The sequence below is a fragment of the Microplitis demolitor genome, chromosome 8 (assembly GCF_026212275.2).
Source record: "Microplitis demolitor isolate Queensland-Clemson2020A chromosome 8, iyMicDemo2.1a, whole genome shotgun sequence".
Lineage (NCBI taxonomy): Eukaryota > Metazoa > Arthropoda > Insecta > Hymenoptera > Braconidae > Microplitis > Microplitis demolitor.
Genome location: NC_068552.1, coordinates 12193778 through 12218346, shown reverse-complemented (window position 1 = coordinate 12218346; position 24569 = coordinate 12193778). Strand labels below are relative to the sequence as shown.

General features: G+C 27.9%; 3 protein-coding genes across 7 annotated transcripts; 2 read left to right on the top strand and 1 right to left on the bottom strand.

The window, feature by feature from the left end:
* The first annotated feature begins 748 nt into the window (after nt 1–748).
* On the top strand, nt 749–6826 carry LOC103576400 (cytosolic carboxypeptidase-like protein 5). Of its 2 annotated transcripts, XM_008556600.3 has the most exons (10): nt 751–1012; nt 1330–1477; nt 1571–1863; nt 1923–2533; nt 2619–2800; nt 2884–3184; nt 3258–3465; nt 3540–3701; nt 5130–5361; nt 5432–5538. In XM_008556600.3, exons 2-10 carry the CDS (start codon nt 1363–1365, stop codon nt 5449–5451), a joined length of 2124 nt encoding a protein of 707 aa, XP_008554822.1. In that variant the 5' UTR covers nt 751–1012; nt 1330–1362; the 3' UTR covers nt 5452–5538. The 2 variants fall into 2 exon arrangements, with proteins under 2 accessions (XP_008554821.1, XP_008554822.1); XM_008556599.2 differs by having other exon boundaries at nt 749–1012; nt 5130–6826.
* A 3722-nt stretch (nt 6827–10548) lies between these two features.
* Nucleotides 10549–13472, top strand: LOC103576399 (uncharacterized). The gene is made up of 4 exons (XM_008556598.3): nt 10549–10902; nt 11436–11591; nt 11972–12118; nt 12838–13472. The coding sequence occupies exons 1-4, from the start codon at nt 10833–10835 to the stop codon at nt 13044–13046; spliced, it is 582 nt and encodes a 193-aa protein (XP_008554820.1). The 5' UTR covers nt 10549–10832; the 3' UTR covers nt 13047–13472.
* A 432-nt stretch (nt 13473–13904) lies between these two features.
* Nucleotides 13905–23299, bottom strand: LOC103576398 (coronin-2B). Of its 4 annotated transcripts, XM_014443621.2 has the most exons (11): nt 23225–23299; nt 22997–23126; nt 20192–20433; nt 19471–19668; nt 18673–18789; nt 18247–18561; nt 17929–18153; nt 17611–17820; nt 17188–17529; nt 16661–16729; nt 13905–15875 (listed from the first exon to the last, which is right to left on the bottom strand). In XM_014443621.2, the coding sequence occupies exons 3-11, from the start codon at nt 20207–20209 to the stop codon at nt 15696–15698; spliced, it is 1674 nt and encodes a 557-aa protein (XP_014299107.1). In that variant the 5' UTR covers nt 20210–20433; nt 22997–23126; nt 23225–23299; the 3' UTR covers nt 13905–15695. The 4 variants fall into 4 exon arrangements, with proteins under 4 accessions (XP_014299107.1, XP_014299106.1, XP_008554818.1 ...); XM_014443620.2 differs by having other exon boundaries at nt 22997–23285; XM_008556596.3 differs by lacking the exons at nt 22997–23126; nt 23225–23299 and adding an exon at nt 20630–20831.
* Nucleotides 23300–24569: the final 1270 nt, after the last annotated feature.

Genomic DNA, 24569 nt, shown 5'->3' with positions numbered 1-24569 from the left:
AACAATTTCTTTCGATTGCCGCAAGAACCATTTAAATCGGTTTATTAGTTAAAAAGTTATCACACACACACGCGCGCGCGCGCGCAGACACGGACATCATTCTGAGAATAGTCAGAATAGCTTCCCGTGAAAAATTAATCATACATGGCCATACATGGAGCATATATGGACATACCAACTTTTAGATACAGTCATGCATGGCCATATATGAACCATACAAGGCCATGTAAGGCCATACATGGTATTGTATGACTGTATATGGCCATGCATGACTGTATTAAAAAAGATTATATGCCCACGTATGACCATATATGAACCATATACGGCCACGCATGATTCATTTTTCACAGGATGAGCGTTCGAGGCGTGCATTCACGTGAAAAATGAATCATACGTGGTCGTGCATGGCTGTATATGGCTCATTTTTTACCGGTAGCGTTATTTTGTTTATGTCAACTCTTCAAATTGCGTATTTTCCAGGTGACTTTATTTCAGAACTTCCCTTTTACCGTTGAATTTTTTTTTCTTTGTCATATTTTACTACTAGCTTAGAGGCGGTAATTTTTTAAATTCAGATAATGAAAAATATAACAATTTACAGTTTTCTAAATTTAGAGTTTAAAAACGGCCAAATTTACAAGTGGTGAAAAAACTCTGAACATGGAAACTTACCCAAATTAATGCACGCGATTGTAGGTATAAACGACATGATACTAATACATTTTCACATTATATACAAATGATACACATATTGTTGTCATTATTCTTTGGATGTATATATATATGTGATAAGAATATTTCCCAGTGTTTTCAAGTTAAAGAAAAAGGACAAAAGTGCACATGTAACTTGTCAATAAAAAAAATAAAATAACGGAACGTTAAATAAAAAAAAAAAAAAAAAAAAAAAAAGATGGGAACAAAGATGAAATTGAGATTTTTAAAAGTGCAAAAAAATATAAATTTTTATTTGTAAAATAATAATTCCATAACAACAATGATAATTGATAAGAAGGTTTGTTGTGTCATTATAATTTGGAGGTCAAGCTTGTCTAAATAGGGATCATTTGATTTATTTTTATCAATAAATAAAATTAGATCATTATATATTTAATTGGGGTTTCTTAGATTATTCTTAATTATCCTACTAATTAATTTCGACATTATAAAATATATAAAATACTTGTTACGACACTTATGACATTGATTACTATTATATTCATATATACTATTAATAATGTCGCACTGAAACTTTTGAAGTTGACACAACATATTTGTTTAATCAATTTTTCTGTTGTCTTATTAATACCCTTTTATTGATATTTTATACAGAGAGTCACGACATAATATAAGCAAATATTGGCCATGGCAACCACGGAGCAGGATATTACAGTTGCTGATTTTATATTTTACAATAACTTTGATTCAGCAAACTTAGCTAAAGTTGAGCAAGTCAACACACAAAATGCTAAAGATCAAGGTAATTTTTAATTATTTATTTATAATATTATACCGTAAAAAATTTTATTAACCTCATTATGTCATGACAATAATATTAATTATTTCATTCCAGATGCTAGTGAAACAGTTGTAAATAAGTCGTGTAAAATTTCTGATGATCAACAACCAGAATATGAATTTAACGTCTGGACCAAACATGACTGTCATGGAACAGAATTTCAGAATAATAATCGAACATGGTTTTATTTTGGTATTAAATCACCTGTTCAAAATGTTTCGGTTAAGCTCAATGTGGTCAATCTTAATAGACAGTCAAAGATGTTTAGCCAAGGAATGTGTCCAGTTTTTAAAGTCATTCCAGGCCATCCTCATTGGGAAAGGATACGGGATAAACCGACTTACACTGTAAGTTTTTATTATTATTAAACAATATTAACAAAAATTTATATTTAATGTTTTTATAGATGGACCAAAAAGGAAGTGAATTTACATTATCATTTATAATTCGGACTCCAGAAAATCTTAAAGCCATTATTTATGTTGCATTCACATATCCATTTACTTACTCTGATCTTCAACATTATTTAAACAAAATTGACGCACGAATATCGAAACAAAATTTGTCAAATCCAGATGCAATATATTATCATCGAGAGTGTGCTATTAAATCATTAGAAGGTCGTCGTCTTGAAGTATTAACCGTTAGCTCTTATCACAATATTTGGGGGGAGAGGGAAAATAATTTAAAGGGCTTATATCCAGAGCCTGATGAACAAAGATCATTTAAATTTCGTGGTAAAAGAACTGTGTTTGTGAGTGCACGAGTTCATCCAGGTGAAACACCGTCCAGCTTTGTGTTCAATGGATTTTTAAATTTTTTACTTAATTTAGATGATCCAATAGCTATTATATTACGCCGTATTTATGTGTTCAAATTAATACCTATGCTTAATCCTGATGGTGTTGCTCGAGGTCACTATCGTATGGATACACGTGGTGTCAATCTTAACAGGGTATATCTTAATCCTTCATACAAAAATCATCCTACTATTTTTGCCGCAAGAAGTCTCATCAGGTTTTATTTTATTATATTATATTATATTTCAATATATACAGAAATTTAATAAATACCATAACATTTATTATTTTTTTGTCAAAAGGTATTATCATAATTTTTATGAAGAAATAATAGAACCCAACACATTTGAAGAGACTTCATTGGAATTAGATAAGGAGGGAATGGAAATTGTTAATGCAATGACTATGGATAAAAATAAATGTCTTGAGCAACTAGCCACCGATTGTGAAAGTCCAGACAAAGAGATCGGGCTGATAAAATCTGGTACGTAAATATTTATCAATAGATCACCTGATAAATTTTACTTTCAATAAAAACTATTAATTTATACTGATATTGGTATATAGATAAACAAGCTTCTAGTGAATCTCAGAATAAACTACCAACAACAGAACGGACTGAAAATGCAAGCAGTAAAAATTCCTCCACTGCCAGTAATCCTCCACGAAGTTCAGAACATTCAGGCTTATTTTTGTATGTTGATCTTCATGGACATGCTTCCAAGAAAGGCATCTTTATGTACGGCAATTACTTTGATGATCCTGATGACACAATAATGTGCATGTTGTTACCAAAATTAATGTCCATCAATAATTCTAATTTTCACTTTACATCGTGTAATTTCACAGAAAAAAATATGTATCTTATGTAAGTAAAGAAATAAGTATTTTAATTTTATTCTCAGATTAAAATTTTTATTTCTAAATTTTGAATTTATCAGTGATAAAAGAGATGGAATGTCTCGTGAAGGATCAGGAAGAGTTGCTGTTTATAAAATGACAGGTTTAGTGCGTAGTTATACTTTGGAATGTAATTACAATTCTGGTCGATTGGTTAATACAATACCTGCGAGAATACGTGACCTCGCATTTAAACCACCGGGACACATGTTTGTGCCTCCAAAATATACACCAACTGTGTTCGAAGAAGTATTAAATACTTGAATTTTTTATAACGTAATAATATTTAAGATTATTAATGTGTTGATAAATTAATTATATAGGTTGGAGCAGCACTAGGTCCGTCAATACTCGACCTAACAAATAGTAATCCTAATAGTCGTTTGTCAAACAGTCAGTATCGATCATTAAGAGGAGTTAAATCTTATTTAAAGTTGACTTATGTTAATAATCTTACGACTACGATCAACAAACCACGATCGAAGGTAAATGAAAACACTGAGAATCTCATCAATATTGAAAATATTGAAATAAGACAGTGTTCTTTGTCTTAAATATTATAATCATCATTTTTGACACTTGTCAAATATTGACTTTGCTATGCTTTTTTTTTTATTTCATCTCACATAAATAAAATAAAAATTTGTAATTTTTTAACATTATTTTTCATAAAAATTTTCTATATTCATTTCATTTAATATATGACTATTTCGGTAGAGTAAAAATTTTTTTTATCATTCGACAAATAAGTAGAATAACTACGCACTTATGAATTTAATAATTTTTTTTTAATTATTTGTAAAATAACAAATTTATACTTGTATAAATAATATATAATACTGTTTAAACGTGTTGTCGGTAGACAAATGCATTTAATAACGACAATATATTTTATTGACTTCACAAATGTATTCATTAAAAAAGTGCTTCTAAAAAATTCTCATGACGAATTAAATGTGTAAAATATAAGGAATTGTTAATTGTAAATAATTTAAAAATCCGGGTTGTGATTAATAGATTACCCTGTTATGTAATTTATGAATATATTAAATTATTAAAAAATATTTCGTCATAACTTGACAGTTAAATTGAACAAAATTATATTTAAAATATTTACTTAGACTTTAAAGAGACAAAATGAATTGTTTAATTATGTTTTTATGACTGTCTATTTTATCACGTACAAAATATTTTATATAAAATAATCACAAAAACTTTTTAAACCGTTGATGTGCTAAAAAAAATTGACTGACATTAATTTATTCAAAAATTTTCATAATTTAACTCAATGTTACCTGCTTCACCATTCTTGTTTAATAAAAAAAAATTAGTTATACCTTAAAATCAAAAAGACTTCCTTGTTAAGTTACCTCATAGGCAATTAATTTAATAATATTTATTTATGTAAAAATATCTGAAAATATATTTATCTGTGTTAATAAAATTCAAAGTCTTTTGGCACAAAATTCATTTTTTTTTTTTTAATTTTGTTTTCATTATAATTTTAATTTATCATTTGCCCCTGCTTTAAATCCTTATTGTTATCCTAGTTAATAGAATGCACAATTATGCTTGATATAATTTAAATAATAATATTTTAATTTAAATATCAAGTAGCAAATAACAAATAGCTAATAAAAATAATTTGGTAAGTCATTAACTTTAATGTAACTATTGTTTACAATAATATAATGAAAAATAAATAGTAAGTGTAAAAAGGCTTTGAACAGAATACCCTTATTAAAAGAAACGATTCGAAAAAAAAAATTTTAAATAATTTTTAATGCTTTTGAATACGTTGAATACTTTTGAATCGCCATTCTTATGGAAGCTTAACATTACAAATCGTTTCGAATCGTTTCTTTTAATCAGGATATTTTTTTTAAATTATTAATAAAATTATTATTGTACAGCATCAATCAATTCATGACAATATTGGTCTACTGAAGGACACAACATGTTTCGAGGACATTATAACAACAATGGGTAGTTTACCATCGGAAGAAGCATCAAATAATACTCAAAAGAATGAAACAAGCAGCCCAGCGAAATCACGTATTGTTCACCGAACATCATCACTCTACAGTACTGTGAAACGAATTAAAAGTGGAAAGCGAAGTGCTCGTCAATTGGCAACAACAAATCGTAAGTCTCTGAAGAATCAACGTCGAATAATGAATAATGTCGAAAATGGTCAGACGATTTTTAAAATCAGATCATCACGGCTTGGTGTGAAGGCTACGATGCTTAAATCATCTGCTGGACGTCGTCATCTGCCAGAGAAAAGTCATCTTCAGAAAATCATCAACAAGCATCCCAGTGGCAAGACAACTATGGAAATAATTGCTGAGCAAACCACATCAGTAATTAAAACTGGAACTAAACGACTCAAAGTACTACAAAATTTATTAAAAACTCGACCAGAAATTGGGGAATCCTCTAAATCAGTGGCTTTACCACCAGCGTCATCATCATCATCGTCACCATCATCAACCGGTGAGAACTCAACATCTAAAACAAAAAGAGTTGGCTTTACTCGTGATAAGCGAATTAAAGGAACGTTCCCGCGATTAAGAAAAACGGAACAAATTAAACCACGCAAATCGTTTTCTACTAAACTTGTTACTAAAATCTAGACATGAGCGTGTGTTGAAAAAAAAAATTGCAATAATAATTATTCGTTAATCATTTTTAAAAATATATCCGATAGATCGCTTTTATATTTTATTTTTATTTAAATTATATAATTATCGAAAGTTATTTTTTTATGTTAAGTTTTAAATTGCCGACTTTAAAAATAATTTCATTCGAAATCATCTCTCCGAGTATTGAAGAAAAAAAAAGTAATACTGTGATACTCTCTAAATGTTTATTATTTGTGATTTGTTATTAATACTGTCGACATCAATTAAAGAATGAATCAAAGCTCCCCTGACGGTTTTAAATCAGCCTGGAATCAGCCTGGAAACACCCTGGGAGTGGAAACACGGTGGAATCACGGTGAATCCAGGGTGGTTACATCGTGGGTTTGTGCCATTTTATCACCGGTGGTTACATGGTGTTTTCACGATGGTAACACGGTGTACCCACCCTGATTCCACGGTGTATTCACCGAGATTCCACAGTGTATCCACGGTGATTACGCGGTGTACGTGGAATCACGGTGAGTACACCGTGTTACCGCCGTGGAATCACGGTGATAAAATGACAAAAAACCCACCGTGTAACCGCCGTGGATCCACCGTGATTCTATCGTATTTCCAAGGTGAATCAAAACCGCGAGGGTCCGGAAGCCCACTCTTTAATAATAGTATAGTTATTGTTATGTTTGTATATATATATCATTACCTTATATGTTAATTGAAAAAGTTATTAACAAAATTTATTATAATTTAGAAAATGACATCAATTGAGTAATAATTACTTATATAAATTTTAATAAGTTAAATTAATATAAAATAACACATATGAAGTGCTCTAATATAAATTACATCCATAAATTTAATAAAATAATCATCATTCTCTCACTCACAAATATTTATACCGTATAGTATACTTTATTTATTTCATCAATTTGCTATGAACTTTAGAATTCTAATACACATTATATACACACAATAAATATAATTAATACATTATATAAATTAATATATTACACTAATTTATATACATATTATAAAATTATATACGAAAAAACTGTACTGATTTTTTCAAATTCATATAAACAATAATAAATGTCATAGATCACAAAATTTTATTATTTTCCTACTTTTTATAAATAAAAAAAAATTTTGAATCTAAAACTTTATAGACAATTAAGTGTGTCACTCATGTGTGTATGTGACTGAGTCATTCATTACAATAGATTTCAAACATAATGTATATATATATATATATATATATATATATATATATATATATATATATATATATATATATATATATATATATATATATATATATATATATATATCGCTTTTAACGGAGCATGAATTTAACAGCTTGTACATACGAATGTCAAACACACATGTCTTCATAATATATATAAATATATACACAATCAAAAATAATATAATAGTTAAGTTATATGGAGGAGGATCTATTGTATAGTTGTGAAATAAAAGAGTAGGAGAAGACAAGGCCCCTACTCTTCAGGGCGATGCCTTGACGTCATCAGGCAAATTCTACCAACAACCAGTCAGGTTTGTTGCTTGTAAAAGTAAAAACTAAAACATTAGTATGTGCCAGTGCGGCCAGATCGTGGGTAAAACGACCCCCCACTTTCTGCCGCGCGGGCGACACATACAACTTGGGAAGACCTGTTGGTGTGTCGGGTGCGGCGGAAGAAGCCGAAAGGAGCCGAGCTCGGAGGAGAATTTACTCTCCCCACTAAGCACAGAGGAGTCACACACACAGCTGTGACTCTCTGTACATGAAAAATTCTGAGAATCCGATCTCAGCCGAAGCATACAGCGGGAAAAATAATAATAATAATAATAATAATATAAAATATAAAAATATAATAATAATATAAAATAAATTCGAATTTTTTTTTTTAAATAAATTTTTATTTAAAAAAAAAATTTTTTTTTTTTTTTTCAGGATTAAATTATTGTAAAACAATAAATTATAAATATTATGATTCTTGCTAGTAAATATTACTAGCGAGAATGGCGATTGATAATTATTACACCGGTAATTCTCAAACGCAGCTTTTATAATAGTTCTTATGAACTACGGGTAATCGTGGAAACAGTCAAGTGGAGTGAGCGACTACTTTGGAAGCATAAGCTCCGTCGTCGAGTCCTCACTGATACAAATTTTTTTTTCTTTCAAATTTTTAACTTTTTTTTTTTAATGTTTAAATAAGAGTTCATGTATCAGTACCAGACCATTCCATGCATTTATATATCTATATTTGTGAACATAGATATACACAAGTATAGATAGATACAAATGCATGAAGTGGTCCGGTACTAATACATTTAAACTCTTTTTGCGGCTAAACTATTGAAGAAACGAAAGTGCACCAAGAGACCTTTTTTATAGAGATTTTTATGCTTTAAAAAAATAGTCTCTTATCATTTTTTCGTATCTTCAATAAATAAGCCAAAATTTTGAAAAAAAAGCCATTTTTAGGTTTTTTTTCAGTTTTAAGCTCTCTTCGAGGCTAGGAGATACGAAAGATTACTTATGACACAGCTTTCCACATCACCCCGGAGGTACTGTGTCCTGGCATGCGTTTCCACTTTTTTTACATGGCGGGATCCCCTTGTAGGCCTAAACCATGGTTCAATTATAGCTGAAGGCTTTATATTTACTTTACTAATAAAAAGTAGAGCTGAAGGCTCTAATATTAACAAGTATAAACTAAAAAGAAGTAAAACTTAAGGCTCTATATTAAATATATTATGAGGTAGAAGAGCGGAAGACTAACTTCTACGTGATATTAAATAAATTATTAGCCCATTACACTAAAGCATCATTTGTTTATAACCGAGATCCGAGGCGCGAAAAACGCGCGCGTGTAACTCCTTCGGGCACATTTGTTTATAACCGAGATCCGAGGCGCGAAAAACGCGCGCGTGTAACTCCTTCGGGCATTTAAAGTTTAAAGAGACGCGATTGACTTTAAGAAACTTCGTCATCATTAAAAATTGCTTTTGTGAAGATTATAAGAGCATTTGAATTAGAATGCATCTAACAACTAAAAATTATCATAAAAATAATTTTGGTATTGCATTAAATATAACTGCTTGACAAAAAAAGTTTAGCCGCGCAGTCCCCAATGACTCAATAAGTAAGACAGAGACAATAACAATCGATTGTCGCAGCGCTGTCAATCGGCCGGCGCTGACCGAGACTGTCATCAGCGATACCGTAAGAGTGACAAAGACAGAAGGTATGATGAATGTTACGACTTCTGTCTTACTTATTGATAACAATACTTATTGATAGCCCCGCTCACTTCAGATAGAAAGAATAGAAATATATTTATTTATCTTGATCAATTTTGAAAGGGGTAAATTTTAAACAGTACTAATGACAAGGAAACGTAAAGTAAAAAATACAATGAAAATAAAAAATGAACTTTCAAATGATGAACTGCATAATCAAGCAAATATGGTAGAGATAAAGAATCCAATTGAAGAGTGTATACATACACATATGGATCAACGCTGTAAAACTTCAACTTACGTTTATGAGGGTGAAAATAGAAAATACTTGATGAATTTTGAGAGCCATCAGCTCTACTTTCTATTAGTAAAGTAAATATAAAGCCTTTAGCTATAATTAAACCATGGTTTAGGCCTACAAGAGGATCCCGCCATATAAAAAAAGTGGAAACGCATGCCAGGACACAGTACCTCCGGGGTAATGTGGAAAGCTGTGTCATAAGTAATCTTTCGTATCTCCTAGCCGCAAAGAGAGCTTAAAACTGAAAAAAAACCTAAAAATGGCTTTTTTTTCAAAATTTTGGCTTATTTATTGAAGATACGAAAAAATGATAAGAGACTATTTTTTTAAAGCATAAAAATCTCTATAAAAAAGGTCTCTTGGTGCACTTTCGTTTCTTCAATAGTTTAGCCGCAAAAAGAGTTTAAATGTATTAGTACCGGACCACTTCATGCATTTGTATCTATCTATACTTGCGTATATCTATGTTCACAAATATAGATATATAAATGCATGGAATGGTCTGGTACTGATACATGAACTCTTATTTAAACATTAAAAAAAAAAAAGTTAAAAATTTGAAAGAAAAAAAAAATTTGTATCAGCGAGGACTCGACGACGGAGCTTATGCTTCCAAAGTAGTCGCTCACTCCACTTGACTGTTTCCACGATTACCCGTAGTTTATAAGAACTATTATAAAAGCTGCGTTTGAGAATTACCGGTGTAATAATTATCAATCGCCATTCTCGCTAGTAATATTTACTAGCAAGAATCATAATATTTATAATTTATTGTTTTATAATAATTTAATCCTGAAAAAAAAAAAAAAAAATTTTTTTTTTAAACAAAAATTTATTTAAAAAAAAAAATTCGAATTTATTTTATATTATTTTATATTATTATTATATTTTTATATTTTATATTATTACTATTATTATTATTTTTCCCGCTGTGTGCTTCGGCTGAGATCGGATTCTCAGAATTTTTCATGTACAGAGAGTCACAGCTGTGTGTGTGACTCCTCTGTGCTTAGTGGGGAGAGTAAATTCTCCTCCGAGCTCGGCTCCTTTCGGCTTCTTCCGCCGCACCCGACACACCAACAGGTCTTCCCAAGTTGTATGTGTCGCCCGCGCGGCAGAAAGTGGGGGGTCGTTTTACCCACGATCTGGCCGCACTGGTATGTGCCAGAGATGGACTCAGATAGACTAGACTGATAATATATATATAATATAATAGGATACTGATGGTAAAGTAAACGTCGTATCACTATATAGTATTATAATATTTCCCGCGAGTTCTATATCTACATTTACCTGGCATGCAGCAACTCTTTTTGTATACCTGAGTCAGGTTTACCCGCATGTTAATTCTACGACCCTACTAATACTACTGACTGTCAAAAGACTTTGTCACAAGGAAGATAAATTTCATTGAGAAAATGGGTACCAGGGGCGTTATCCAATGGTCCATGACTTTTATTGGCCTACTTGTTGTTTTCATTATACCAGGTAAGCCATTGTTTGATTAGATAGTTTAAGATTAAAATTCATTAAGAACTTAATACCGAAGCGTCATTTGGGTGCGGTCGATATACATTAACTTTTTTATTAATTAGCGAAAAAAGTAAATGATTAATAAATCATTATATAGTAATGACAATTAAATCATTATAAATGAGTGATTAAGTTATTTAATAGCGAAATATTTATTTCAAAATTGTTTTAAATTTTGTGGTTTGTATATATATTATTTGTGATAGTGAAAGCAGCAAACAATCGATAATTTTCACATTTTTATAAACAAATTATTTTAAAACACAATAACATTAAAACTTTTTAAAAATTCTTCGTGCATTTTGTTCAGATTTTTTTTATTATAGAATTTGTTTAGTTAAAAATAATAAAGAAAATTTTTGGTTGTTCGATTTTACTATTATATTTATTTTGTGTATTTACTCAGAAATAATATTTAAAAAAATTTTGTTTTACTACAATTTATTATTATATGTATCTATTTATTTATTTTATTTTGTTTTTGTTAGCTAATGGAATTTCATGTTACCAATGTAATAGTACAAATAGTTCACGTCCTTTTCAATGTAGCGAGTTTTTATCAAGTGATACTGATTTACAAGCAACCCCATGTAGTGATGTTTATGGAGCTAAATATTGTGTAAAACATGTTGGAAGATTTGAGGGTAAAAATATGAAAATAAAATCAATTAGTAGCAAATAGTTAAAAAAATAAACATAACAATAACAAAAGGGGCTTTAAAAAGAAGTTAATTAAAATGAAAAATTAACTGGTGCTCTATTTTTCTCAAATTGCTTAATAACGTCAATGAATCATTACATTATTTTTCATCATTTCATCAAATCATCTTTCTATTTATCATAAAAAGTCAAAGTTATTTTCGTAATACCTATTTTCCCTTGAACTTAAACGTTTTTTTTCTTACACCACACACTGATAATTTCAAATCTAATCATAAATTCAATTAATCATTGACAATACCCATTGTCCATTAAGCTTTATACTAACATAATGTAATTAATTTTTTAAATTTAATTAACTAAGTACTGGGAATCAAGTGCTATCAGTGTTCGACGGAAGAAGACTGGAAATGCGGTGATCATGCTTTAACGGTGGAGGCAATGGTACCTAAAAGCTGTGATTATGTTGATAATGCCCAGCATTGTCTCACAACCGTTGGGCGATATGGAGGTTCTTAATTCATTAATTGACGCTTAGTTTTTTTTTTTTTTTTTTTATTTAAATACATTAATTAATTAACACGCATAAACATTTCATTGAATATCATAGTCATATTGAAAAAAAAAAAAAAAATAATAATTCACAATCAATTTATTAAAGTCATTAACTTTATTATAATTATTTGACCTTGTTTGTCTAAATATTTGAATAATTTTTTGTATACGTAATTTTTTACTTTATTTTATAACTACCGAGTCAGTGATTTCGTAACATTAAATTTCAAATTCAAATGTATTATTTTTATAGTCTTGACGCGGTTATTACGATTCAAATGTTGAACTTGAATTATAAAGGATTTGAAAGTTTAGTTGGTAAATTTTTCGTAAGATAAAAACTATTAAATTTTTATTGCTTTGAATGATTTCAAAATTTTTCACCTATTGATTACTTATCATTGAGTAAAATCTTAAATGATACAAAAGATATCAAGTAAATTTTAATAAATACGATGACTTTAATAACAATTTCATTTATTTATTTTTTTATTGAAAAAAAATTTAATGTTTAAATTTTTTCTCTCGCTTGAATAATTTTTTTTTCTAGCTTATATATGTTTAAATTTCTTTTACTAATTGTTCACTTGCTCATTTTTAATATATTTATTTAATAATAAAATAATTATTATATATCTTTATTTATTAAATAATATTTAAATGTATAAATAATAGGTGGTGTTGGAACAAAACGTATGTGTTCGTCAGTTGATTACGGAAATACCTGCAACTTTGATCTGGCTCAACCCGGCGACACATTAACTTATCGCACCTGTGTGTACACATGCTCTACTGATGGATGTAATCCAGCAACAACGAACTTACCAAATATAATAACAATTGCTGCTTTAACTTTAGGAATAATTTATCTTTTTCGAAGATGAAAATGAGTGTAACTCAAAAAAAAAATCCGTCGTTTTAAATACCTTTTAATATTACAAACACGATATTTTGTAACCACTCCGTCCAAGAGTAAACATAGTCTTAGTCTAATAATTAATTTAATTATTATTATTAATTAATTGATTAACGAATAGTTTTAAACTATACGAGTATACATTTTTTTTATGTAAAAATGTTTTTTAAAAACAAATTTTACAAACTTAGTAAATATTTTTAACATATCTTTCTGATTATTAGAGAGTATGTCTATTTAATATTAATAATATGTCTATTGACAGACTTTTAATAATGAACAAAACTTATTAATTATTATTGTTACGACAAAAAAATTAGATCTGAATGCCCTAATTAATTAAGGTAATAATTTTAAAATGTACCTTAAAAATATTCCGTCCAATACTCGGGTTAATTTTAATAAATTATCTACAAAATAGTAAATTTTTGATAATTGTATATCATTTTTATAAATAAACATTAAATATTGTATAAAAGTACTCATTATAAATATACTTTTATTTTCAGGATAATTTTTAAAAATTTTATTTTGTAAACTATCAATGTTGCATGTGTTTTTTCCTTTGGATCGCGTAAAAATATTAACATTTTATCACAGATATCTTTCGACTGATAAAATTATTCATTAGTTTTTTTTATCATTTATGTACACAGTTCGTTTTAATTATTCACTATCTGAAGTAGTCAAAAACCACTTAAATTAAAATACGTGAAATGTGATTAATAAACAATGATCTTTGTCTATTTGATGTTCGAAAAAAAAAATTTCATACTAATAATGGTCAAAGGTTAATGATTAATAATATTAAATTCTTTAACGATAATTACCTCGAAAAAATTCATCACTTTATTCAAGTAAGCTACAAATTATAAAATGCTTGACAGTAATTTGTATAATACATAATTCGTATGAGTAAATATATAAAGTTATTGGACACGTCAAACGTGTGGCATTGAGTGTGCTTTACTCTCAGTTAAAAATTTAAAAAATTTTATTATTGTATTAATGTCGTCGATTATTTTAAAATATTTAAAATAATCTATACGTTTTACTAGTATTTTCTTTGGCATTTCGTAAACTACTTTATCCTTAAGGCATCTGTTTTACAAATATACTGTTTATTTATATAATTTATAATTTTAATCCGTTTTTATTTAACGTGCGAATACTTTATATCACGTCTATAGTTTAAAAATTTTAGTCTGAAAACATTGAACACTAGATTACGGAATGATATTTTTTTCTATCGATTATTGCACTTCATCTTCTTTTAATATTTTAATATAGTATTGTAAACAAAAACAAAGCAAACATATATATCATAGCATTAATAACACGTTTTAATTGGCAATTATGTGCGCTGTGTTTTCAAAAATTTTTAAAAATCATTTGTAATAGCAGCTACAAATATATATATTTTTATTGAAAGTGTCATTTCTTTCAATAAAATTAATGACAATCAATGATTATTATATTATATAGTAGATAATGATAAATTTTATTCAAGAAAAAAGGCGGCAGTTTTAATGTTTAGTTATTATCAAGGCACGCTATAGATGTGTATTAAATATGACAGCGTAATTAATTTAGTTTTTTTTTCTAAACATAAATATTTAATGTTCAGATAATATTAATACTAATTAAATACAAAACCATTTTGTGCAATATGATAATAATTACTCATAACTTCTCAGGATTCACTATCACCAAAAATTAATTGGGCCGTAAGGTTAAATTCCTTAAATAACTAATTGGACTACGTTGAGGTATGAAAAAATACGTATAAATATTGAAATATTATATAAAATTTTAATTAGCAGTAAAAAAATTTTTTTCTTCGTTTAATAATCGTAAATACTTTTTTTTAATTCTAATTCTCAATCAATTATTATCATGATTATTTTTTTTTTATAAAGTCGATGATTTTGATCATTTTTAAACAAAAATTAAATTATAATTTCATATTTAATTAATCTAAACAAAACAATTGTCTAATAAAAAATATACACTCACCATTCGAATAATTAAATAATAATTATTAATTATAATACTTATAAATGGACAAAAAAACAAACAAAAATTAATTCTATAAAAATATAAATAAAAAAATAAGTTTATCATGGTATTCAGCATCTCACTCAATGATATGCACGAATAAACAAATGATATAAATTCATCAATAGTTAATTACAATTGATTTTTAAACAAAAAAAACTACAATAATACATGGGAACAAACAAAAAAATTGAGGAATGAATCACAGAGTATATTACCTTACAAGGACTGGATTATTACTCTAAAAAAATGTATATCAAATAAATTTACCGCAAAGAAATACTTTCTTTTTTTTTTTTAAACAAAAAAAAAAAAACTAAAGAAAAATTGACTTTATATTTACTCTATCAGTATTATTCCAATCTTTAGATCGTGAGCTTTGTACTGAAATTCTTAAAATATAAATCTTATTATAATTGATTGTAGCTTCAAGCATTTGATAAATTAATATTATTTTCTCCACTCTGCGGCGACTGAACATAAATTTTGTGTCTCTGAACAATAGATCGTTATATAAATAGTTATATATAATTATAAATATATATGAAAATAAATTGGTTCAGTGATTCTGCAATTTTCTTAGCTGCTCCTCAAGTTCTTTGACACGCAATTGACTGTTGGCTAATTGCCGTTTTACCAATCGTAATTCATCCATTTGTCGTACATAAGCTAATCGAAGTTCAGCTTCATTATTCGGCACATCAACAGACTCCAAATTTTTATTGTCCGATGAATTATTCTGTAGGAAAAAATTCATTATTTATATTGTATTAAATTTGTAATAGATAAATAATAATAATATTATTAATAAAATATTTTTTGGTGCATTTGATCCATTTCACAATTCTTTTATTGATGATATTTCATAAACCCAGTGTTTAAATCTTCAAATCTTTGAAAAATTGAGAGCATAGAAACATTTTTTATACGTGTTAACATAGTGTTATAAATAAATTTCACCATAATATTATGATACGAGTTAAAAATAATTATTTTAACAATTTAAAACTAAACTATTTGATGTAATTGTACATTAGTGATCTTAAAAAAAGTTTTTAATTTAAATGATTAACCAAATATATCAATAAAAAAATTGTGAAGTGGGTCAGGTAAGCAAGAAAATATTTTATTAACAATATCATAACTGATCGAAAAGATATATATTCACGGTCGTATATATAATTATATATATATTGAAATATTAATATTATTATTTAAAATGAACTTTTATCTCATTCATCTATAATTAGTAAATATATACATGCTATAATAAGTAATCAGATAGTGATTCAAAGCATTATAATTGATAAAATTTATAACTAATGAATGCAATTCTTCATTTTCACCATGCTCTGATTATTAGTAATAAATTTTTTAATCACAATGATGCTCGTGCGATGTTTTAAAGTCGAACGATGACAACAATGATGATGATAAACAGTAATAACTAATAGTGAAAACAATGAACTTTAATTCTGGGATGACAATAACTGTTAAGAAAATAATCTTTGACAGTATATCTACCTTATAACAATTCGTATAGGCTCCAAACTTGCTAACGAGCTCATAGAATTGGTTGCTACATCTCGGTGTCTAGTTGGTGAATCATGCAAAGTGTTAGTAATATACAATGCCGATAAATAAATAAACTCTTAAATAAAGAAACTCAAATTCTCAGAAAGGCTGAGGAACTCTTTTTAAGTAATTCATTTTTTTAATCACCTATTGAATTTAAATTTACATACATATACAAATTTGTTTATATATTTAATTTAAATTCAAATACAATAAACTTTAGCGATAGTAACTTGAGCTTGAGATTAAAAAATATAATAATTTATGTGAGAATAAAGAAATGAAGAGTTTGTAAGCACGTTCATTGAACTATTTTAAAAATAAATTATTTTTTTCATAATAGTTATATACATTAGAGAAAAGCTCAGTTACGATCGTAAAGACAAGCCAAATATGTTACAGTTCAACAGACAAACAGCTATATAACACAGAAAACAAAACAACAAAGTGAGTGTATTTAAAATAAAATTTCTCACCTGAATGGTCACATGACCAAATCTTTGTTGCAGCTGGTGAATTTTCGTGCTCTGATTACTTGATGTTTTCTGGCTTTTCTCTGATATATCAAGATCAATTGACCTGTAATCAGGTATTGTTTCCGTAGATAAAAATGCAAATTTTTTTTTTGTATTAGTATCTGTCGCTGGTAACAATTGAGGCGGTTTATAAACACGTGGTTTATGAGTTGTAATGCCACCACCAGTTTTTAATGATATCAAAATAGGTGGACTGTTCATTCCGCTGATCCAATCTTTTGCTGACAAACTAGGAGTCGTTCCCACCGTATCGGGATACAAGTCTTCTTGAAACTGATCACTCTGATATAATAGATTAAAAAAAGATTAGATAACATAGTAGCTAATAATGTATAAACTATTTAACGATCTTATAATACATACTTTTCTCGGTACTATCATTGAAATCGGCTCACACATACCACGAGTTGCGTGTAACTTAAAAAACCTGAATACTTCACACGTGGATGTGTTAATACCTCGTTTTGGCATAAAGCCCAGCCCTCGCTGAGGATTACCCGATATAAATTGACTTAGGTAATGCAACCAAGGGGCTTCATTAACAACTTCATAGTATCTTATATTACCGTCTCCCTAAAGTAAACAAAGAAAAAATGTTTATTTTTTTATTTTTTATACAATAAAGCATAATAATATCACACGATTTTTTTCTTGTCTATTATTTCATCATTTTTTTTTTACCTTGCCAGCAAGATAAACCATGTTAGTGTCGTTATCACAAAATGGGAATACGATTCCACTTGATGAATCTATCGTTTCACATGTAAGCGGACTTGACAAATCATGCTGACTCCAAACAGCATACTGACGATCAGAGTGTCTACTAAATCCTGTTGTCAAAAGACGTCCAGAACTACCGAGAAATACGACCTTACTTGCTTTTGTTCCTGCATGACATAGTCCTTCCTAAAAAAATATAAATATATATAAAATAATAATTAATATCATAGGTAAAAATAATTATTAATGATTTAAATTTGAATTAATAAATTTACATACTGAAATAACAATGCCCGAACGTGGCTCAAAAACTCGCAGTTTTTTATCCTTACAGGTAGTAGCTAATAAACTACCATCCCTGTTCAAGGACATACTATAGATAACATCTGGATGACGATCGATAATATTTATCGCTTCACCGCGATTGATATCCCATACAATGACGAGGTGATCGAAACCAGCGCTGAATAGAATATTTTCAGCGACTGGATGCCACTCGATGTAGGCCACACGACGCTTATGACCCTGTAGTTCAACTAACCACTCATTGAGATTCCTCGAGAGACCACCGTCAGGTATATGCCAAAGCTTGACCTAAAAAAAAAAATAAAACGATGAAAAAAAGTTAACGTGTTTTCATGCGACAAAATACAGCAATGATAAAATAAATAAATAATTAAAAATAGTTAAAAAGAAATATCTTACTGTACAATCATCGGAACATGATGCGATGACATTATCATTAAATGGATTCCACTTTATATCCAAAACAGGACCCGTATGTCCTGTTACTCTATTTGCATTAAAATCCAACCGTCCCGTCTGTAATTAATCATTGATTATAAGATAGAAATTTAAATTTAAAAATATAAATGTTAACTATTAATTAAGAGAGAATTTTGGTTCGTTCACGTGAATTGATAATCATGTTTGTTACACCCATCCTCTTCACGGTATGATCATGTCTCTTAATGAAAGTAGATTAAAATTGTAAATAGAGTTGTGAGAGAAACAGAGAGAAAGAGAGAAAGAGATCAAATACATTGTAATGATGGCAGTAAATTTACGAGAGCCGATTAACATCGCGAAATAGCCAGTGAAAGTACGAGAGTTAGTGGCTAGGCAAATACAGTACATCGCATCTTTTCTTCTTCTACTCAGCTCAACTCTTAGTCATTAACACTTTTCCACACGTATTTAAACTGCTATAATCTAATACATGTGTATATGCGTTATATGCAAGGTCATGAACGTATATAAATGATTCATATGTATTAGCAACAAATATAATTCGATGCCCGAGTTTAAACAGCTAACGCGTTATATATCATTTCATCTCTTTTACTCGCATTCTCATCTCACTTAAAACTAGAATTTATTTTCGAACGCAAAAGAGCGTTTCGGAACTTCCGCTTAATACGAAAACTTTTGTATATTTTTACAAGGATTCGAGGCTTAAAAATAGCATTAATATTTTTTTTTTTTGTTACTAATAATACTTACATTATCAAGAGGAATTACAAGAAATGCACCACCACCTGCTACTTCGGTGACAACAGCTAGGAATTTTGGATTAACTGCACAAAATTGTGAATCATGAGCATTTTTTGTGATTTTTATATTATCATAGCATTTATCCCGCTTCGCCGGTAGGCCGTACACATGTCGGAATTTACTGCTCCGTACTCCGCGGAACCATGACTGCAATGAAAAAAAAAAAGGTAAAAATAATTACTTTGAATATTGTCTTGTTATAAACATACGCTAATCTTATATTTTTTTTCATAATTTTTTCGTTGTCACACGAATGCATCAACATTCTGATTATCGAATTTCACCAAGCGAATCCTTAGCAAGTGAATTTATTGAATCAGAAAAATTTCAAGTCACGCTATAATTTCTGTTTTCTTTACTTTCAAGATGCTTTTTTTTTCTTTTTTCATTGTGGAAATTTTAATACTAGAATGTTTCTGCATCATAGTTACATAGTTTTATTGATTGCGAATAAACAAAGACAAGACCTCAACCTATTTTTTTTTTCTTTTATAAAGCTTTGAAAATTAATTTCTTTTCTTTATGAAAAATTTATCAATTAAAGTACCAAGTGTTGTTTTCTTACTTTTAATTTTAACAAGTATTAATTTACATTACCAATATAGCTATTATCTACAGTGAAAAAAATGATTTAAAATAAAAACGATAAAAATAAAACATAAATTCTCACCTGCTTATCATTAGTCATATTGCCGAAAATTTAACAAATCTCAAAGTGCCCAACGTTCATGTGTGATTGAAAATTCATACAGTGGGCTTTCCAATACTTAAGCTCAATGTCCATGCAAAAATAAAATTTATACAAGGTGGAAGTACAGAAGAACAGGACTACTAGTATACAGCAGACAAATTTTTTTGGCGAGCCGTAAAATTTTTATGGTTCTCTAAAAGTAGACACTCAATCTCTTTTTACTGAAATTAAGTAAAAAAAAAAAAAATAATAAAATAATAATAATACTAACTACAAAATAATAAAAATATATAAAATAATAATAATAATTTATGAATAATAATGACAATGATAATAAATAAATAAAATGATTGAATGAATACAAATGAGAAACTTAATGAATTGTAAATTAATGATGGAATGCGAATTAAAACGCACTTCAATTAAAGCTTGTTAATTATTCTTCCGGTGAAGATGTACACCAAACAAACGGTCGACGGTTACTGAACATTACCAGGGAACGGAAAGGCGGCCGTTGTAGGCTCCCTTCTTCGTGTGATATCGTACATACTCTACTACTTATACTATGTACTATCATATACTTGCAATTGCTTGTGTTGCTTTGCACTTTACACATTAGCTACACTACCACCAGCATATATACACTACTAGCTAAATAATAAACTCTATATGATATTTTTATATATGTACATTAATATCAATAATATAATACGCGTGAGTGTATAATTGAGTCTTCAGCCGCGATATATACAACACGTATATAATGTAAACATTGAAAAGTAGAAAAGCTTTTATTACATTTCCGGATAATTAATTATTACATTTTTATTTCTAATAGACATTGATTGTTATTTTTATTTATTTAAATTTGAAAATTAAATTAAATTATTTTTTTTTTAATAATTTATTGAAAAAAAAAAAAAATTATTAATCGTCAATGCTTGCGATAAAAATTATCAATTAATTAGAGAATTATAGATAATATATATAATGGAATTGTTTATATATTACTTATGGTAATAAATTTATTAAAGAGATTTTTCATTTTAAATCAATAAATAAATAAGTAAAAATAAATAGCAGTCGCATCGATTTCACTTAGAGAAAATGTCATTACAGAGTTTACTTTATAAACTTGTTTAGAAGAATGATGAAGAGAAAGAGAAAACTATATAGAAAAAAAAATAGAAATACAGAGAAAAAATTAAGTAAATAATAAATAAAAAGACCACGAAATGGAATTAACCGATGGGAAACGTGTGTCTCTGATTTATTAGATATTACATATTTTCAAAGAAAATAAGAAAATTGAAAGCGTATGTAAGCTTTCGCTTTATTGCTATTATTGTTTTAGTTAAATACTTAACTAGGAACTATTAGAATATTAAATAAATTAATATTTAAAAAATTTGAAATTTTTTCAACAGTAAATTTATTGTTTACTGGATTTTTTTATAGAAGTTAAGTCATAAAGATGAGTAAACATAGTTGTGGTATTAATTATATTAAATATGCATGATGATCGATCACACTAGAGAGTTTAATAGCTGTTGGTTGATTAGCTCGGTATAAAATGGACCTCGAGCCCAGGAAAATTACGCCGGGAAAATCTTCTAACAAGGTGGAGAAAGGTGACAATTAAAGTGGGGGAGGTATTTTTAGCGAGGTCAATTCTACAGTCAACAAGGATCGTATTGCACAGGTGTGTGTTTATATTTATTAAAATTTAATTAAACTATCATTAATTCTTATTATATTATGGACTCATTATTTATTATTATTAATATTATAAATTATATTATCAACTCGGTAATGTTTAATGAAATATTACAACTTCTTTGAACTATTTGATAAATAAAGAAAAATATTTCAATTATATAAAAAGTATCATTCTGAGTTAATCATTCATGGATTTATATAATTAAATTTTTAATAACTTACTTTTGACTTTATTTGTAAAAATTAAATCGTTAGAGGACAAAAAAAGTTATTTTTCCGTAATTAATACAATAAAAATAAAATCACGAGCTTTAATAAAAGTAATATAACGATTTATTATATCTAAATTAATCATCATTAGATTCAATGTGATTTCAAACAGATATAAATAATAAATAATTATAATTATTGTTGTTATTATAATGATAAGAATGAAGAGTATATTATATAGTGTATCGTGATACTTGTTATATCGTCTAGATGTATGAACATCATTGCAATTATTACCAATGGACACGCTGTCCGCCCAACTAATTACGGTCCATTACCTAATTTATACTAATTAGTTTACTCTTAACTTGTTTTTTATATATTGCAATTTCCAGAAATTATTTTTTTGAATGTACTACTTATAATTTACATGAAAAAAAAAAAAAAATTAAATGCAATATAAGTACATTTTAAAATACAATAACGGAAATGAAACTCAGAAAAATTATTTGGACATGTCAATAAAGCCAAAGAGTCCTCATAAATTTTCGTCAATTAAATGTCCTCTGACATTAAAAAAAAATTAATAATAATAATAATAATAATAATAATAATAATAATAAATAAAATAGAAGAGGTCTTATTTGACATTTGAATCTCACAGATAAATATCAAATAATAATCTAATAAATGAAATAAAAATTATTATAAAATAGTGCTGGTTCTAAAATGAAAATCTATACTACTAAATAAAATATAAAAAGCAAAATCAAAGCAGGCAAGGCTGTGTCTCATCCTGTGTTCAGTATCAAAAGTGATAATAAAAAAATATAAATAATTATCGCATTTCCTTACTCTCTCGCTGGGTTTATAACAGGCCCTAGCGTCGACCATGTTGCTCAACAAGTTGTGATCATTGTTGGCTTCCTTACTTAATTTTGACTCAAACTCCTCTTTCACCTTGATCATCTCACGCTCTCGTACACTATGACCCATGTAAAAAAAATTATCAGTATTATATTTATTTTAAATAATTTATTTATCTGTGTTATTGTTTTCGTTGATAAGAAGGAGTAAGTCCACCTCCACTTGTATTATTGGCACTCTTTGTGCTTTTTTTCAAGATACAATCCTCCCCAACATCAAAACGCTTATAAATTTGATACTTCTAAATTATGTATTGTCAAATTATTGATTCAAGATAATACAAAAATTTATACTTACAACAATCAACTATGTAGATATTTTTGTTGTTAACTATACATTCTATATTATCGATATAGTTTTGTCAATACATTATAAATTGAATATTACTCATTAATTTTTATACCACTTGATTTTCTTTGTTAACTCAACCCTTTATTAATTTTATTATTAATTAATAAGTTAAAATTTTTTAAATTAATGGCAGGTATACGACTCAGCCATAAGCGACCCTACCAAAAATAAAACTCTACCCAATTGAAGTCAGCCGAATCATACCTACCTAGAAAATTCCTGCTCCAAAAAAAAAATCTACCGTCTCAAAATCTCTACCGATGAAAATATCTACCATGATATAATTACTACCAGAAAAAAACACCACCAAGTTGCATTTATGGATAAAACTCTACCGTTGGAATTCTCTACCTTCAACTTTAGAATGTATATTTTACAGACAATAAATTTATTTCTAATTAATTGTGAATTATTCGGGAAAATTTAGGAATATGACTCGATTGATTAGAACTAATTAATTAATGAGTAATTATCATTTGATATTTTTAAACTAAAACAATTCATAACTTTCTTTCCAAATAGTTTACTATTAGCTAACGAAAAAGTCGAGTTAATTATACTTTCTAACATGCACACTAAACGCTCAAACAATATTAAATAATCACCCATTAATTAATTAGGGCTAAATAATAAAATTATATTCTTAAATATTCCCAAATAATTCCCAATTAATTAAAAAATAAATTTATTGTCTGTAAAATATACATTCTAAAGTTGATGGTAGGGATTTCAAACGGTTAAAGTTTATTCATAAATGCATGTTATGTCCTCAACAGCCTCAGGTGCCTCCACCTGTTAATTAATTAGTAAACTCAAGATATATAAGAAACGCGCATTTAAATTCCATTTGAAATAATATATTAATATCCTACAACACTTATTGCGTCTTAACAATATGAAGTAAATAAATTAAATCACAAATCGTCGTGGCACATACTCATTAAATTATATATTTTTATTATAAGAAAGTTAAATAAATAGATGGATAAAGTTTATTTTATATTTAGAGAAACATAAATACAGTTTGAGTGGTCTTGGAACGTTTTCTGTCACCTGATACTTAAAACCTAAACAAAACACACGCATAAAAATCATGAATAGGCCCTTGTTCTATAGTTAACAGTAAATATGGTTATAAACAAATACATAC